Source organism: Mytilus trossulus, chromosome 10 (assembly GCF_036588685.1).
Source record: "Mytilus trossulus isolate FHL-02 chromosome 10, PNRI_Mtr1.1.1.hap1, whole genome shotgun sequence".
Classification (NCBI taxonomy): domain Eukaryota; kingdom Metazoa; phylum Mollusca; class Bivalvia; order Mytilida; family Mytilidae; genus Mytilus; species Mytilus trossulus.
In genome coordinates, this window is record NC_086382.1 from 5,637,599 (window position 1) to 5,653,244 (window position 15,646).

General features: G+C 33.3%; 2 protein-coding genes across 3 annotated transcripts; both read right to left on the minus strand.

The window, feature by feature from the left end:
• Positions 1-642: 642 nt before the first annotated feature.
• LOC134686765 (ras-related and estrogen-regulated growth inhibitor-like protein) lies at positions 643-14,341 on the minus strand. 2 transcript variants are annotated; one of them, XM_063546509.1, is made up of 4 exons: positions 14,268-14,341; positions 6,229-6,285; positions 4,200-4,276; positions 643-1,724 (listed from the first exon to the last, which is right to left on the minus strand). In XM_063546509.1, exons 2-4 carry the CDS (start codon positions 6,230-6,232, stop codon positions 1,248-1,250), a joined length of 558 nt encoding a protein of 185 aa, XP_063402579.1. In that variant the 5' UTR covers positions 6,233-6,285; positions 14,268-14,341; the 3' UTR covers positions 643-1,247. The 2 variants fall into 2 exon arrangements, with proteins under 2 accessions (XP_063402579.1, XP_063402578.1); XM_063546508.1 differs by lacking the exon at positions 14,268-14,341 and adding an exon at positions 6,872-8,910.
• LOC134686764 (E3 ubiquitin-protein ligase TRIM45-like) lies at positions 12,102-14,303 on the minus strand. The gene has a single exon (XM_063546506.1). It carries the CDS (start codon positions 14,192-14,194, stop codon positions 12,260-12,262), a length of 1,935 nt encoding a protein of 644 aa, XP_063402576.1. The 5' UTR covers positions 14,195-14,303; the 3' UTR covers positions 12,102-12,259.
• Positions 14,342-15,646: the final 1,305 nt, after the last annotated feature.

Consider the following 15,646-nt stretch of genomic DNA (forward strand, 5'->3'; position numbering starts at 1 on the left):
AAAACACGCGGAACTAGTAGGGTTCACCAATACTGTGCGTAACGTCTGGAGCTCTAAGGAAAAGATATCCCAAAACATCGAAATAAGCGCCATGAAATTGTACAGCAATTCTTTTTTTTTGCATTTACGTTTTTCAATACAAACTATGCAAACTAGCATGTTTGAAGGTACTATTATCTATGGTTATATATGTAATATCAAACAAACAAACACCCTCTAACATGTTTAACACCGCCACATTCTGTATGAATATGCCTGTCCTAAGTCTGGAGCCTGTAATTGTCGTTTGTTTATGTGTTACACATCTGTGAGATGAAAAACAGCAATCGCATCCCCCTTTCAATGCTTATGTCCTGTGTGCGGATGGCCTTGTGTTTCATAAATCAATATGCCACAATCCACTGCACATTCATGAACTGTAACGATCTAAACTCAACACAAAGTCAATGACAAAACACTTTGGCCATTTATGTTGCAAATCGAGCTTTTTGATCTCAAATTAAAACTAGTCTGAAACAGGTGCTAAAATTAGACAAGATACTACTGAGTAAGACATATTCGCATCTTAATTAATCCATACCGACTGTGCTAGAATAATGCATATCAAAACAAATCATTTTGTATCATGTTAAATCTTTATTTTTATTCAAACTTAAATACATAAAAACAAAAATGCAAAACAAAAAACTCAACAAAACATGTAAATATGCGCCAGTATAAATGTGCTTGGAGACCCCTGTCCTCAGTACTTGCGAAAAAAAAGAAACTATTAACACGTACTTACTTTAGATGGTACATGCGTATATCGTTAATATGAGTGACATTTTTTGTTTTGATATCAGCTCATCAAAACCTACATTTTGTACTTTATTCTTATTCTTATACAAATCCTTGATATCAGTAACTTTTTAGGGACAAGTGACTGTGATACAAATAATTTCTCTTCAAACAAATTGGAAATAATTAATAAAAGTACATAAAATCAACTTTTGTTTTGCAAATAAGAAAACGAAAAAAGAACATACACGTATCAGGTTTTATATTAAAAAAAAAGAAGATGTGGTATGATTGCCAATTGTCCACAAGAGGACCAAATGACACATAAATTAACAAATATAGGTTACTGTACGGCCTTCAAATATGAGCAATGCAAAATCGATTGATTCAAAAAAAAATTAAACGACGGAAAAATAAAAAGGAAAACCACAATTAGCGTTTAGTTATAAAGTGATTGCACGGACGTTTGTTTACGCTTTTTCAAAAATAGTTTTTGGCCCTGCCACATCACACGTAGAACGTTTGCGATCCATTTCACTGTCCTTCTTACCAAACATTGCACCTAATTTCTTGGACACATTCACTAAAGAACTTTTCCGTCTTTTCAATAAAGGCTTATTCTGTTGAATTATTTTTGTCTCTCTTAAAAGCGCCTGAAACGCAATGCTAATCGTCACAAAGTCCTCAGCAGCCGACACTTCATAATACTGGCAATTGTATTCTAGCGCCGCCTGGTGTCCTTCCTCGACACCAACTGTTCGTCTGTGTTCTAAGTCTGTTTTGTTGCCCAGCAAAAGTGCTGGGCAATACACACTTGCCCGAGCTTTGTTTATTATGTCCAGAATTTTAATGGCCTGTTCGAACGAGGAGTGAACACAGATATCATATACCACAATAAAGGCATCTGTCCATGTTATAACACTATCTCCTGGTGCAATGGATGTATTCTGGAAAAAAAAATCTGTTGATGAATAAGTTCAATATCCAATCAATATTTATAGTAATTTATAACACAAGCAACATTATGGGTGCCATAGGTGGATCAGGATCTGCTTACCCTTCCGGAGCACCTGAGATCATACTCAGTTTTCGGTGGGGTTCGTGTTGCTTAGTCATCAGTTTTATGTGTTGTGTCTTCTGTACTATTAATTGTCTGCTTCGTTCTCAGTTTATTTTCAATCTATGAGTTTGACTGTCCCTCTCGTATCTTCGTCCGTCTTTTGTAATTCAGTGGTTGCCATAATGCATGTGTTGCTGTATATCATATTCATTTTTGTTCATTGTTTTGTTCTTAAATCAGGTTGTTATTTTTGTATTGAATTTATCTTTTCGTGGCCTTTGATAGCTGATTATGCGGTAGCTCATTGTTGAAGGCCATACAGTGACATATACATGTAGTTGTAAACCTTGCTCTATGTCATTTGGTCTCTGAAGGAGAGTTGTCTCATTGCCACAATAGTTTCCGATTATATTTACAGAGTACATTTTTGTTTTGGGGACTCATTTAACCTATATTCTTGGGAAATAGATTGTTATACTTTTTAAAGAATTTTATGCGTTACCTTACGTGCACCCTAATATTTTTAATTGTCTTTACAAGTAAGAAAAAATAATTTTCATTTTAAATAAAGATAAGATATTTTACAGTAACTTCTAATAACTGTTATTTATAAAGACCACATCGTTTTGATTGTGAAATAACAACTATGTGATGTGTTATCATTATACGCGATGAGTTATGCCCCCCAATAAAACGCATCACCACGGTTGCTCGTCTTCTCCATGACAAAACTATAACAGTACATAGAAATAGTTATGACAAATCAAAGTAAAAGCTTGATTTCACTCATAATTTTCTCGTTTTTAAAAGCATTAAAACGCAATTATTAGAATTGAGTTGAGTGCTTCTTTTATGAGTTTTATGATCTTTTATTGTGTTGTAAGAACGTTGACCGTGTGAGCATTTAAGTATGAAGCACTTCAAACAAATTATGCTTCGTTTTATGCTTTTACGTCTCAATAAAACTGCAAAATGCATTTAATTCTTAAATAAATGTAATAATGCGAACAAATTGGCCCTGATCAGAAGCATTATTAGTTAAAAGGCTGTTTTTTTTTTATTCAAGTCTAAGATGTGTAAAAAAAACTGACGGTCTACAACAAAACGCTTCTAAAAACAAGTCCTGCTAAAACTTTCAATGGTCATTGTTGTCTAAGGGAATTACAATGCTATATTTTTGAACCAGTCAAAAAAAATATCAGCTGAGATGTTATTTCTGAATGTTCTTTTTAAGCTTAATACCCTTATTGTAACTTAGTATCTAAGAAATAAACAAATTTTCATGAAATGTGTATGGCGTTTTCTAGTATTTTGACACAGATCTTAAAATAAACAAAAATATCAGATATTTGTTTACTTGTATATTTACAACTTTTATTCTGTGTGTTGACAAACAATCTGTCTTGTGTTCCAATGGTCTTAATCGTCCAATTTAAAGTTTCTGATTTCTTTCATCTGTTCGATATTGAACTAATAAATTTGATAAAGCCAGTTAATTTAAGGATAAGAATACACGTGTTGACTTAAATTGACCTTTTAGGGTCAGTGTTATGTCAGCGTTGCTCTCTGTGGGTCATTTACATTTTAATCTTTGATCAAATAAGGTCAAAAAACTTCTTTGCTTTTGGGATTCAGTTAAGTTTAATGTGACATATGTCAAATTAATTGTGCTTTCGGTCACTCTGGAACATTTGGTAGACATGGTGAGGCAGAGTGCTGCACTGTTATTGCGGTTATTGGCCCTGATTTGGGAGTTCAAGATTTCCAGGTACCCCGTTACTTAAAACATGGTTTATCAATCAAGTTATCAAAGAAAAAACGAGTAGAAAGCTAACAATTTGACGGGTGTTCTTCTTGTTTCCAACAGGTGTTATCTTTTCATCTTCTTCGGAATTTTTTTAAATTTTTTTTTCTGTATTTTGCGCTCAGAATGTTGGGCAACTTATGACAGCGTTTGATAGATTTTTTTCTACCATAGTCTTTAATTTGGTGATATCCCCCCTCTCCAAAAAAACCAACAAAAAAAAACAACCCAAAGGCTGTCCCTGCATCGTGATTGACTTCATTCAAAGAATTTTCCCCGAACCGGGAAATTTGGTTGTCTTGAGCTTGCAGCGATATATTAAGCATTTGCTACATATATCGAAGGCCTTACTGTGATATGGATAAAACGTACTGATCCTTTGTTAATAGCTTTGGCGATTGCACTTAGTGAATGTGTATCATACATTTTGTATCCTTTCTTTACCCTCTAATTTTTCTCGATTTTTACGCAATATAAACTAAAGAAAGGAGAGATATTCAACCACGAAGCCCCTCTTGGTCCCTCAATAATGCTAACCATATATACTGAGTTAGATACCTTTTTAGCACATGAATCTAATATTTCTATATCTGTTACATAGTCTTCCTGTTTAATGCTTGACTTGTATATCAGGTCTGAAAAAGAATTTCATGATCATCATAAAACATTCGTTATTTTTTTGGCAAACTCAAGGTCAATGAGGTAAAATGAGAATAAGCTATTTTATGTAGTTTTACACTGCGTTTGAAAATACACCCTATTTTTTATTTCAATTTAATATGTCGTCAACCGGAAAAATCAATCATGATAATGACCAATACGGCGATAACAATTATTTTCTTGCTGTTGTAACTTTTGGGGACAAAAAAGGGGGGTAACTGTACGTATTGGAGAAGTGCACTTATCAAGCATTATGTATAATATCATTCAATTTAACGACAGAGATCAACGCAAACATATTCCTAAAGATAAGCAGGGGCGTATCCAGCCATTTGAAAAAGGGGGCGGGGGTCCCAACCAAGGACAAAAAAGGGGGGTTCCAACTATATGTCCCCATTCAAATGCATTGATCGGCCAAAAAAAGGGACACCCCCCTCTGGATCCGCCACTGGTTAGTGTTGCTGCTTAAAAATATTCAGTAAATATACTATTTTTTCTTCATATTTTAGATTGATAGTGCTGATTCATTTACAATCCAGTCGGAAGGAAACCTTTTGAAAAAAAACATCAAAACACGGAAGTTGTCTTCCTCACCTCTACATTTATCAAAAGTTAAACTCTTCGAAAGTTAATTAAGAAATGTGTTTTAACTAAAAATAAAAAGTAAAATGTATTTGCATCAATTGAACATATGCATCTGCACTATAATTATTAGGTTATCTCCCCTAAGGTAATATATTTAATTTAGATTCTTAACCAATTCATTAAAGAAAAGAAAACCCCGATTGATTTATGCAATGTTAAGTGTGTCGCGCACTTGGTGAGAAGACAAGGTAATAAAGAAAGATTGAAAGAAAGAAAGTATTAGTCGTTAATTATAGAAATGACCGACCGAAAATAGGAGAAAGATCGCGCGAGAACAACTCAGAGTCAGAGACAGTTCGTATGAAGACACGACAGAAATATGTTTTCATTTTGCTTTTAAAAACATTCCACAAAGAAAATTTGGAGCCTCACGTTTTTAAAAAATCCGGGATCAAAAATAAATTAATATCTTTGTTATTATTAAATGTCTTCGTTTAACTGATAAAGTTAAAAGTTGTGAATTTCATAAGTGAATCTTTTTGACAAGTGGTATGAAATAAATCAATTTGCGCATAAACACTTAGTGATGAAACAATCTTGAACCCTCTTTTCTAAACATTCAATACATTTGAAGAAAGTATTTCTAAATTGAAACGGAAAAGTAAAATATGTTCCCATTGAAAAACGACAAGATATATCGATTAAGGTGTAAAAAGGGTTAACGCTGTAAATATTTACTATTCGTCCGCCGCTAGTACAAATGGGAAACAAAACTTCTGCGACTGTCCATTTTTTTATCATATCAACAGTGGTGGATCCAGGGGAAGGGTTTCGGGGGTTGGACCCCCCTTTTTTTGAATGGGAACATATGGCTGTACCCCCCCCCCCCCCCCCACACACACACCCTTTATCATCGGTTCGAAACCTCCTTTTTGAAAATGGCTGGATCCGCCCTTGTATCATTCAGATTTAAGATATGTTGAGTTATAATTGATGACAGTCGAGAGTGTTACCAGGTCATTAGCCACTTGTACTTCGGTACTGGTATAAATATACGTATATTTTTTTATTGAAATGTTCTGTTGTAAAATAGGGGAAATCTTTCTGTATTAATGAACGTATTTCCCCTCATGCAATGATTGATTCCTTAGTATCCGGGGTTGAATTATTACTTTTGTTCCTTTTTTATCAGCTATTCATCGTTGGTATTAAGTTTTGGATTTTCAAATATTTAGACCTTGATAATTACTGAAGAGACATAAAAAAATATTGAAATGTGTATCTGATGTAACCTGTTCACTGCCGTATACTATATACTAGTAATATCATGGATAGTATTTACCCATATTTGAATTGTATTCTCCAATAAATCTTCGTGTAAGAAATCTCACTGTCACTGCTGAAAAATAAAACATAAGTTTGAAAAAACTAAACAGTTTGTGAGAAGCAGTAACAATTACATTATGACTTTTTTTAGTTTCTAATATTTCTTATATCATCAGCATCAGTAGCAATAGAAAAACAGAGTGAGAACAATTCAATGAACAATTTTAGAAATAACAAGAGAAAAAAATTGAAGGTAATTATTCAGTTTGGAGAAATATGAATTAAAAGTTAAGAATGCCAGAATTTACAGTTAGGAAATTATTTTTGTACTTTTTTCAGTTGCAAAAGATTATTGTTCAATCAGTATTAATTGTATATACAATGTATTCTGAATTCGTTCCTTAATATCATTCGCTTTACTTACAGTTAGGTTAATATGTACACATACTTTTATATTTGCTATTTTCATTGAACTTCAATAAATACATTAGATATCTATTTGAATTTACTAAAACATGGAAAGTTCTCTCCAAAATGTTAATGCAACCTGAAAGCAAATCAAAGTGGCACGCTTTTAGAAATTCATGGTCAGATTGTTCATATTTCTCAATCAATGTCATAACAGAGAGGAACAAACATGTGCAGTTAAAGTTGCTTACCGGATTTGCCAACATTTTCTGCACCCAAAACAACAACTCTCAATGACATGCTGCAACGGTCTCAAAATTCACAAAAATATACAGTCATGATCACAAAATATTCCTTACTATTTGTAACTATTAAATTTCCAATAATAAAGACACTGAATATCGCGAATAACTTTGCAAATCTAATTTAACTTTGTGATAAACAAGTTTTCTAAAATGAAAAATTATCGAATTGGTTTTAAAAATCTCATTTCTGTCACTATATTTACTCTTCACAACTTTATATAAACTAACTGAGCTTTGTGACACCCACGTGGTTAATCTATCAAGGTAAAATTTGTTCATTTAAGAACTTCTAAATGTAAATAGTAACGTCTTTGGTCCCATTTGATGTATGTTTCAAAATAATGAATCAAAGTAACTTAAATTCTTCAATGACATTCTGCTGAGCAAAAAACCGTAAATAAACTTAAAACGTTTCTGAAATGAGAGCTTTTAGATAAAATCGAGGAGTTATTTCGGGTAGTTACTATTTATGATCTTAAATTCGTTGTATATCCCAGTACAAAAGTTATTGGGCCACGTTCTTCGAGTTCATCTGCAGTTGTTAGTTCAAAAATTCACGTATCTATCAAGAGAAATAAATACTGTATATTACTTTCATTTCATTTTATTGTATCGTTCAGTGTATTTATGAATGAGAAATGGGGTTGAGGTGAAAAAGAAAATTAAAAAAAAGTCTCCAAAATTTGATCCAAAGTAAAATTTTCATACTTTATCTGCAACCATTTAATTTAATCTAAAGAGGTGAAAAAATCATAGTTTATAACTGACTATGCAGTATGGGCTTTTCTCATTGTTTGAAGGCCGTACGGTGACCTATTATAGTTGTTAATTTCTGAGTCATTTTGGTCTCTTGTGGAGAGTTGGCTCATTGGCAATCATACCACATCTTCTTATTTTATACATACATGTATATATATGCATTTCAACTCCTTTTTCCATCAAATTGAATTGAAAAGTTCAAGCCTCAAATTATTATTGAAAAACACAAGGTTTGGCTAACCACAAAACCAGGCTTAACCCACCATTTTTCTCAAAACGTCCTGCACCAAGTCATGAAAATGGCAGTACTTGTTGTAATCTTATAATTCGTTCCTGTGTGTGTTGCATTGTTTTTTGTTTTTTGTTGCACTTCGTTTCTGGTGTTTCGTTGTTTCCCTCTAATAGTTGATTTGCTTCCCTCGGTTTTAGTTTGTAACCCGGATTTGTTTTCTCTCAATCGATTCAATTTATGACTTTCGAAAAGCGGTAATTACTAATGTTGCTTTTATATATGGCTATTTCAATATCACATACATGATTGATAGAGTGTGCTATTGAAAAAGCCATATCAAAAAAGTTTATTATATAAACCTCAAGTAGTATTTTTTTGACATGACGTTATACAGATTCAGGGTTTGATTCAGCTGCCTTTGCACTGTGCAATGTTCAGTGAGTGATATCAATGACGTGACGTCATACAGATTCAATGTGTGACAAAGCATTTGCAACCGTGGCGATATCGATATCCTCACAGATGGCTGATACATCACGATTGCCGTTGCTGTATTTACAACTAATTCTATAATATGTTGATTATTGCTATTTTACGAAATTTTACATTGCTCTTGCAGACTGGTAATTTCCTTTCTCAGCGGAGTCGAGTGGTATGAAAAATCATCACCAGAAACTATGTGGGCATGTGGCATGTCGATGAAATTGACATGAAATTGATAGGTAAAATAGCGACAAACATATTACAATTGGTCATCTCAACTCGATTGCGTGTCTCTCTCTCGCAGTACCTGCTCAAGCGAGAAAATCAATCTCGTTCAAATGATCGACGATAAACTATAAATATTGTTGCGATATAAAGGCTGAAGACTTCAATATTATGACGTTACGCATCAAACTTTCGGTTTAGTAATGGTAACGTTACTCGACGTAGTTTCAACCGACTTCTGTCCAAAACGTCAAAGCTTTGCACTATTTATAATACAGCTGGCATTTTGATGTTTTAACTACTTATTTAAAAAAAAATAGACTGTTAACAGGACGGATTAAATATTTTTGACTGATAAACTTGTCATTCTCAATTTTATTTATTTCTTCATAATCTTAACTTATTGAAAGTTTATATTTCAAATATTTGTCACTGGCCAAGCATGGCAATTACTGCAAAATGCATATCCTCGATGATGCTCAGGATTCCGTCAACACAAATATCTAAATCTAAGCCAGTATTAAAGCTGTAGAGACATTAAAGAGTTTAAGTGTTATCAATCCTCCTTCAATTGTAGTTTTCGAACTACAATTAGCGCATAATTTTAGAATCTTTCTATCCGAAATTACCAACATCCCAAATATGTGTTTTTTTCAGGAGGATTATAATGAAAAATAATCCTCGTTCGGGTCTATGGCAGCCACCGCGCTCCTTTTTGCTTGATCTGTAATTTCAATTTCATCTTCAACTTTTGGAAAGAAAACTGCAGTTTGGAATTATTTATTTTATCTAAAATTTAAAAGTGATCTCCAGTCCTTGATATAGAATAAGTATTGTTCACATGCGTCTGTTTGTCGGATGCGTGTTAAAAAGACTGTGAGTGTATACAATAAACATTCGTACTAGCAAAAACATATCTGTTACTAGGTTCCAAACGAAGTCGAAAGGTTCGGTATTATAGATAACTTATTATTTATCAAAAGCTTCGACGCCTTTAAGATCAGCACATGATTTACAAAACTTTGATAGAAGTCAAATTTTCTTGTTGATTTATTACCTCTTAAAAGAAATTACTAAAAGTTATCTCCAAAGAATTATATATCATTACACAGGAAGTGTCAAATGTTAAAGACACAAAAATGCTTAACTTTCAGTCAATGGAAAATAAAATTATATATAGTACGTGACATTAACATTCCGTGCAAACAAAACCGTTCAATTCGGACGTGGTAATATTTTGGAGAGACATGGACAACTTGATGAAAATTAATGAAGAATTTAGCGTTTCCATAACATTAAAGGCTTAAACAAATCTGTAAAAAAAAAATCACATTTCAGTAATAACATTTGTTTTCATAGTTCATTTATCTGTAACAAATTAAAAGTACCCTTAATTATCATGTTCCTGGAAACTCTTGAACAATGGATGTGTGTAACATTTAAGGGAGACACGGAGGGTACTGGAAAAAAATAAAATAAGAGAAACTGTGTCAGAAATAATAATGTGTTCGTAAAATTCAATAAAATCACATCTGCATGTAGAGGTGGCGAACCTTTTCTATGATTTATGTGAACATATTGTAATATCGAAGTGCTTGCTTTCATTTTTGTTAAATCAAATTTTCAAATCTTACAGCTTTGTGGAATTTCGAAAATGGCCACTAGATTGCGAACTAACATGATATTTTTCGAAACCGTTTCACAGCATGAATATGATCCTTTTGTATCCAACCTGTACAAATTTTATCGAAATCCATTCAGTAGGTTTTGGTTTTTTTTCGTATATATTAGGACGGTTAGCTATTGTTGTTACGTCTTACACGGCAAAAATGGCATTATGGATACGAAATCATTGCTTTGTTATGTAATAATACATAACATAGAATTTATTAAAATCAGGTTTTATTTAATTTTGATTGAAATGATCAATTAAGACAAGTAATTATTTAATAATACGCAGAATTGGTTTGTTTTTGTCCTACTTTTGCATCAAGAAATGATCAACGTTACGTCTATATTATTTGAGGACAACATAACCATTTCTACGTTCTTTTTGAAAACAACAAAGAAAAAACATTTTAAAGTTTTCTCTGATCACACATGTTCTCATTTTTATATTGTACCATCTTTAATTGTAGTGATAATGTGAAGCACTGTGCAAATCATACCATATTTTCTTATTTTGTATTATATAAAGCATCGATGTTATCAAATTGTGAAATATAAAGCTGAATAAAAACATACTACGTTATCGCCGCCCCTGTCGTCGGATAATCATCCCTGTGTCTCGCATTTTTAACTTTGAGTGATCTTCTCAAATGATCTATTATTATTTACTTTTGTAACATTCGTCAGGTTGAAACAATGCCGGTGTTGGTTATAAATGTTTACATATATAGAACATTCATACGTATGTGTGAGTGTGTAACACTTATCTACGTCATATCGAGGAATTCCGGGGTTTCCCTTAGTATGTTAGGCGGTCATGAACCAGTTGCAAAACAAATCGGACGTCCCCACTTTAGACGAGCAATCAACCTGATGACCTGATCAAGCCTGCAGGCAATACACTACAAATACACACACCCCACACACACACACAAGATAAAAGAATTAAAATAACGCAAATCTAGATACATCGTTCACACTTAAAGACAAAAAAGGACAAAAAGTTGAAATTGCCGGTATGAAAATACTTGCACAGCTTCTTTAAAGTACAATTTCAACTAATAAATGAATAGTGCTTTCCAAGCTGAAAATGTCGAGAACTATACACATCCAGTAAAGACATGAAATTAGCATGTCAAAATATAAGAGGACAATGTTTAGTTAGGTATAATTCTAATTTTGGATGTAACACTTCTTCTGATTTGCTAAAAGTGTTTTTGTCCATCAGCTCATATACATAATCTTGTCATGTGACCATGACGTCACCAACATGTTTCATCATTTACTATTAAAAAACTGAGTTCAACTTCATAAGGAATGATTTTTTTTTTGATTTTTTTTTTGGGGGGGGGGGGGTATTCGAAATAAACTCAAACATATGGTGCGCATTTTGGAACTACACACTAGGCGACCCGTGTCAGTGTGCATCAACTTTTTATGTTTTTTCCTGTTGGACATACACAATATTACAGCCATTCCTTCAATATTACAAATCTAAACAAATACACATCAAATCAGTACCGATAAAGACATTTTTAACAGATAAAGCAGCAATGCTAATTTGAAAACCTGAATAAAAAGCAATTTTAAAAAGATCCAACAAATAAGATAAATCGTTTACGCTCTATAAACAAGTGACAATTCCGACCATGGCATACACTAGTCATTAGGTGTACACGTCTGTATGTTGTTTTCTAGTAGTCTATTTGTTACTTTTTTGTCGTATTATTGCTGTCTCATTGACGTTTACCATCTCCATTGATTCATGATACATAGCAACCATCATTTAATGATCATAAAATCCAATTTAAGATACTTTAAAAAAAGCCAAATTATCAAATGCAGTTTATTTTATTTTACACAATTTTTTAACTGGAACTTTCCACGAACTGAATGTCAAAATAAACTGGTAAGTGTTTTCTTTTAAAGCGCATCACCCAAGTGTGTTTTGTTTGCGAAATGCAGCTTTATTCAACTTCACATACGTATACTGGAACTTTCCACGAATTAAATGTTAAAATAAACCGGTTAGTATTTCGTTTGAAGCGCATCACCCATGGATATCCAGTGATTGTGTTGTCTATATCTGCCACGGGTACGATCTGGATAAGTTGTCCAGTAGAGGTCAGCTGATGAATATTATGTGAAGCGTATCCTACTACGTATATTTTCCCTTCTTTATCAATTTCCTGATTATACGGATTTGATAATTTATCATGGTTGTACTGAAATCCTTTACCCACAGCCGATTCAAAGTTGATCGTGTGTCCCCCCTTACAGTAAATGTATTCACCTTTCTGGTAACTAGTAACGAATCGTGTATCTGAGCTTGTTGTTTGTATTTGTTTTATCTTAGCCCCCGTTTCAGCGTTTAACCAAGAAATGGTACCGTTTCTGGCTGTTATGTACTGATTGTCAACCAAACATAATCCCCACAAAGGAACACTGCTATCTAATGTCTTAACTAATGTTAACGATTTCACATTGATTATAAATATCTTCTCTGTATTTGAAGACACGGCTACAGTGCAATCATTCACCTTTGTAATATCAGTCGGGGGTTTCAGAATGTTTAATATATCAATTTGTTTCCCATTTGTATCATTATGAACCACCCTTTTCTTGTCATGATCGGTTATAATGATGTCGTCGTTAAAGAATATTCCACTGATAAAACTACCTCTAATGTCGATTTTGAACAACACTTTTATCTTTTCAGTATGGACGTTTACAGTCTTTAAACCCTGAAAAGACGGCATTTTTTCACTTAAATGTAGGTGACCGAAGCGAACCGTATCTGAAACAATTTCTGTAGCTTCAAACTTAATAGACACGTCCCTTATTCCTTGTATAACTGTAGACCAATCCTTTTCGAACTGAGGAATTTTCCTTGAAATCTCCTCTAATTTGACGAAGCATTGTAGTTCAGATCCCTCGGATAGACACGTTTCAAATAAATTCTTCCAATGATCAAACTTACTCTTCAATGTTAACAATTCTGTGGAATCTTCACTTAGTCTAAGAAGATTGTCTTTCCTTGCACCATTTATTTCGTCTTTTATCTTATTTTCTATTTTATTCAATTTTTCATTTATTTTTTGGCGCATGTTTGCAACTTCCATTAAGACAGCATCTGTTTCTTTTTTGAAATTTGTCGTATAATGGTTTCGTTTTTTGACAACTCCATCTAATTTTTTACCTGTTTCGTTTAACTTATTCATTAGTTCCTGTGCTTTTTTAGACTCCTTTACACCAGATACAGCCTTATCTATGGCAACCACGTGATCGCATTTTCTGTGGTGTACAGTAGCACAAATGGTACAACATGGCTGGGTGTGATCCTTGCAGTATATTTCTATTGTCTTGTCTGGATGTTCGTCGCAAGTAACAGACGCACAAATATTTGTAATAGGCGTTTCTTCATGCATGTCTTTGATCGGTACTATCTTGTGATTTCGCGCCATTTTGTATGATCTGTGATAGTCTTCACAAGTATCACAATATGCTTCCTGACAAACCGTACACCAAGAAATTGCCTCTTTAGACACATTTTTACCGCTACAAGTATCACAAAGTTTTTCGGTTTTCTTCATTGCTTTCCTATCCATCATCGAAACGACAAAATAATTACCCGGCAAAGATCTAGCCCATGTCTCAGGATTCTTCAAATTGTCTCCCATAGGAATAAAGCGACGACATACCGGGCATTTGAATCCCTTTAAGTTGTTTCCTTTCGCCTTTGAAACAATATATGAACTTATACAAGTCTCACAAAACGTATGAAGGCACGGTAAATACTTTGGCTGTTTAAATATTTCAAAACATATACTACACGTCAATAAATCGACAAAATCTCCTTTTATGTGTTCAGCTTCTTCCCCCACGTTTAACGATGTCGCCATTTTATCATCATACAAACATTTATAAAATTTCCTTGTTCAAAGAATTTCAACTGATAAATATCTAAGTACTTACATACTAATTTCAGTGTACGGATGTTGGTACTTTGTCGAACACTTTATTTATAACAAAAGTATATATCATAATTTTAACGGTGACGTGTTCGTTTGTGTTCTTTGCATTTCTTCCGGGGTCAATGTTTGACTGGCTAGTTAAAAAAAAACGATGTCAAAATTAAGAGTTTTGTAAATTGAAAACTTATTAAGAAATTATCCTCAAATATTAATAAATAAAAATCTTGTCCTCCTATGTGAAATACCCGTAAAAAAGTAAGTAAAAGATGTCAAAAAGAGAAAGATGCTAAGTATTGCGATCAGTTCGTGAAAGATCTGATCTTATATCGTATTATAAATGCTATCAAATGCAACTTTACGTTAAACTTTGCGCAAAAAATGTTTGTATAATCAACAGCAAAGCAAAGGAAAAACAGTATATGTCTGTAAAAACCATTATACTTCCTCAATAACACTGCACAATAAGGTAACAAAAATGCAGAACATTAACATTAGAAAACACAATCATGTGTGAATTATTGATGGAAAAGCACGTTTTATTTTAGTTAGATTTTACTATACCACACGTCATTGGAAATTGAATCACTAGTTGATCAGGTAGTGTAGAAAGTGTTATCGTATTTCCTCGAGAAAATGATCAGAATATTTATGAAATTTGTTTTTTGTTAATATTTAAAGAGGATTTATCGTGAAAGACCACACTATTAAATATCTGTAACAATGGATAAACTGTTAATTAGACCACATTATTGTCCTCAAATCTAAGCTAAAACATTGGAGGAAAACGAAACAGAATGTTATCTAAGGGCCCCATTGGAAATAAAATCTCATGTTGGTTGACCGTTATGGAATAACCGTTTCACTAATGATATCGGATATGTTCCTAACGTCGTAACTACAATTCCCTTCCCTTTCATGAATGTTACTTACCGAATTAGACAATTTACCGGATTTGTTTAAACATAAGCAACATGACGGTTGCCACTTCTGGAGCAGGATCTGCTTACCCTTCCGGAGCACCTGAGATCACCCCTAGTTTTTGGTAGGGTTCGTGTTGTTTATTCTTTAGTTTTCTTTGTTGTGTCATGTGTACTATTGAAGACCTGTTGGTGAATTTCCGCTGGTTTTTTGCTATGGTCGGGTTGTTGTCTCTTTGATACATTCCCCATTTCCATTCTCAATTTTATTGTTGGTCTGTTTGTCCTTTTCATTTTTAGCCATGGCGTTGTCAGTTTATAATCAATTTATGAGTTTGACTGTCCCTCTGATATCTTTCGTCCCTCTTTTATTACAAATAAGGTAAACAGTTTAACTCGGTAGGTCCGTTAGTGAAAAAGGAACGATATTTTTGTTTCGACATCAGAAAAATATGCGATATCA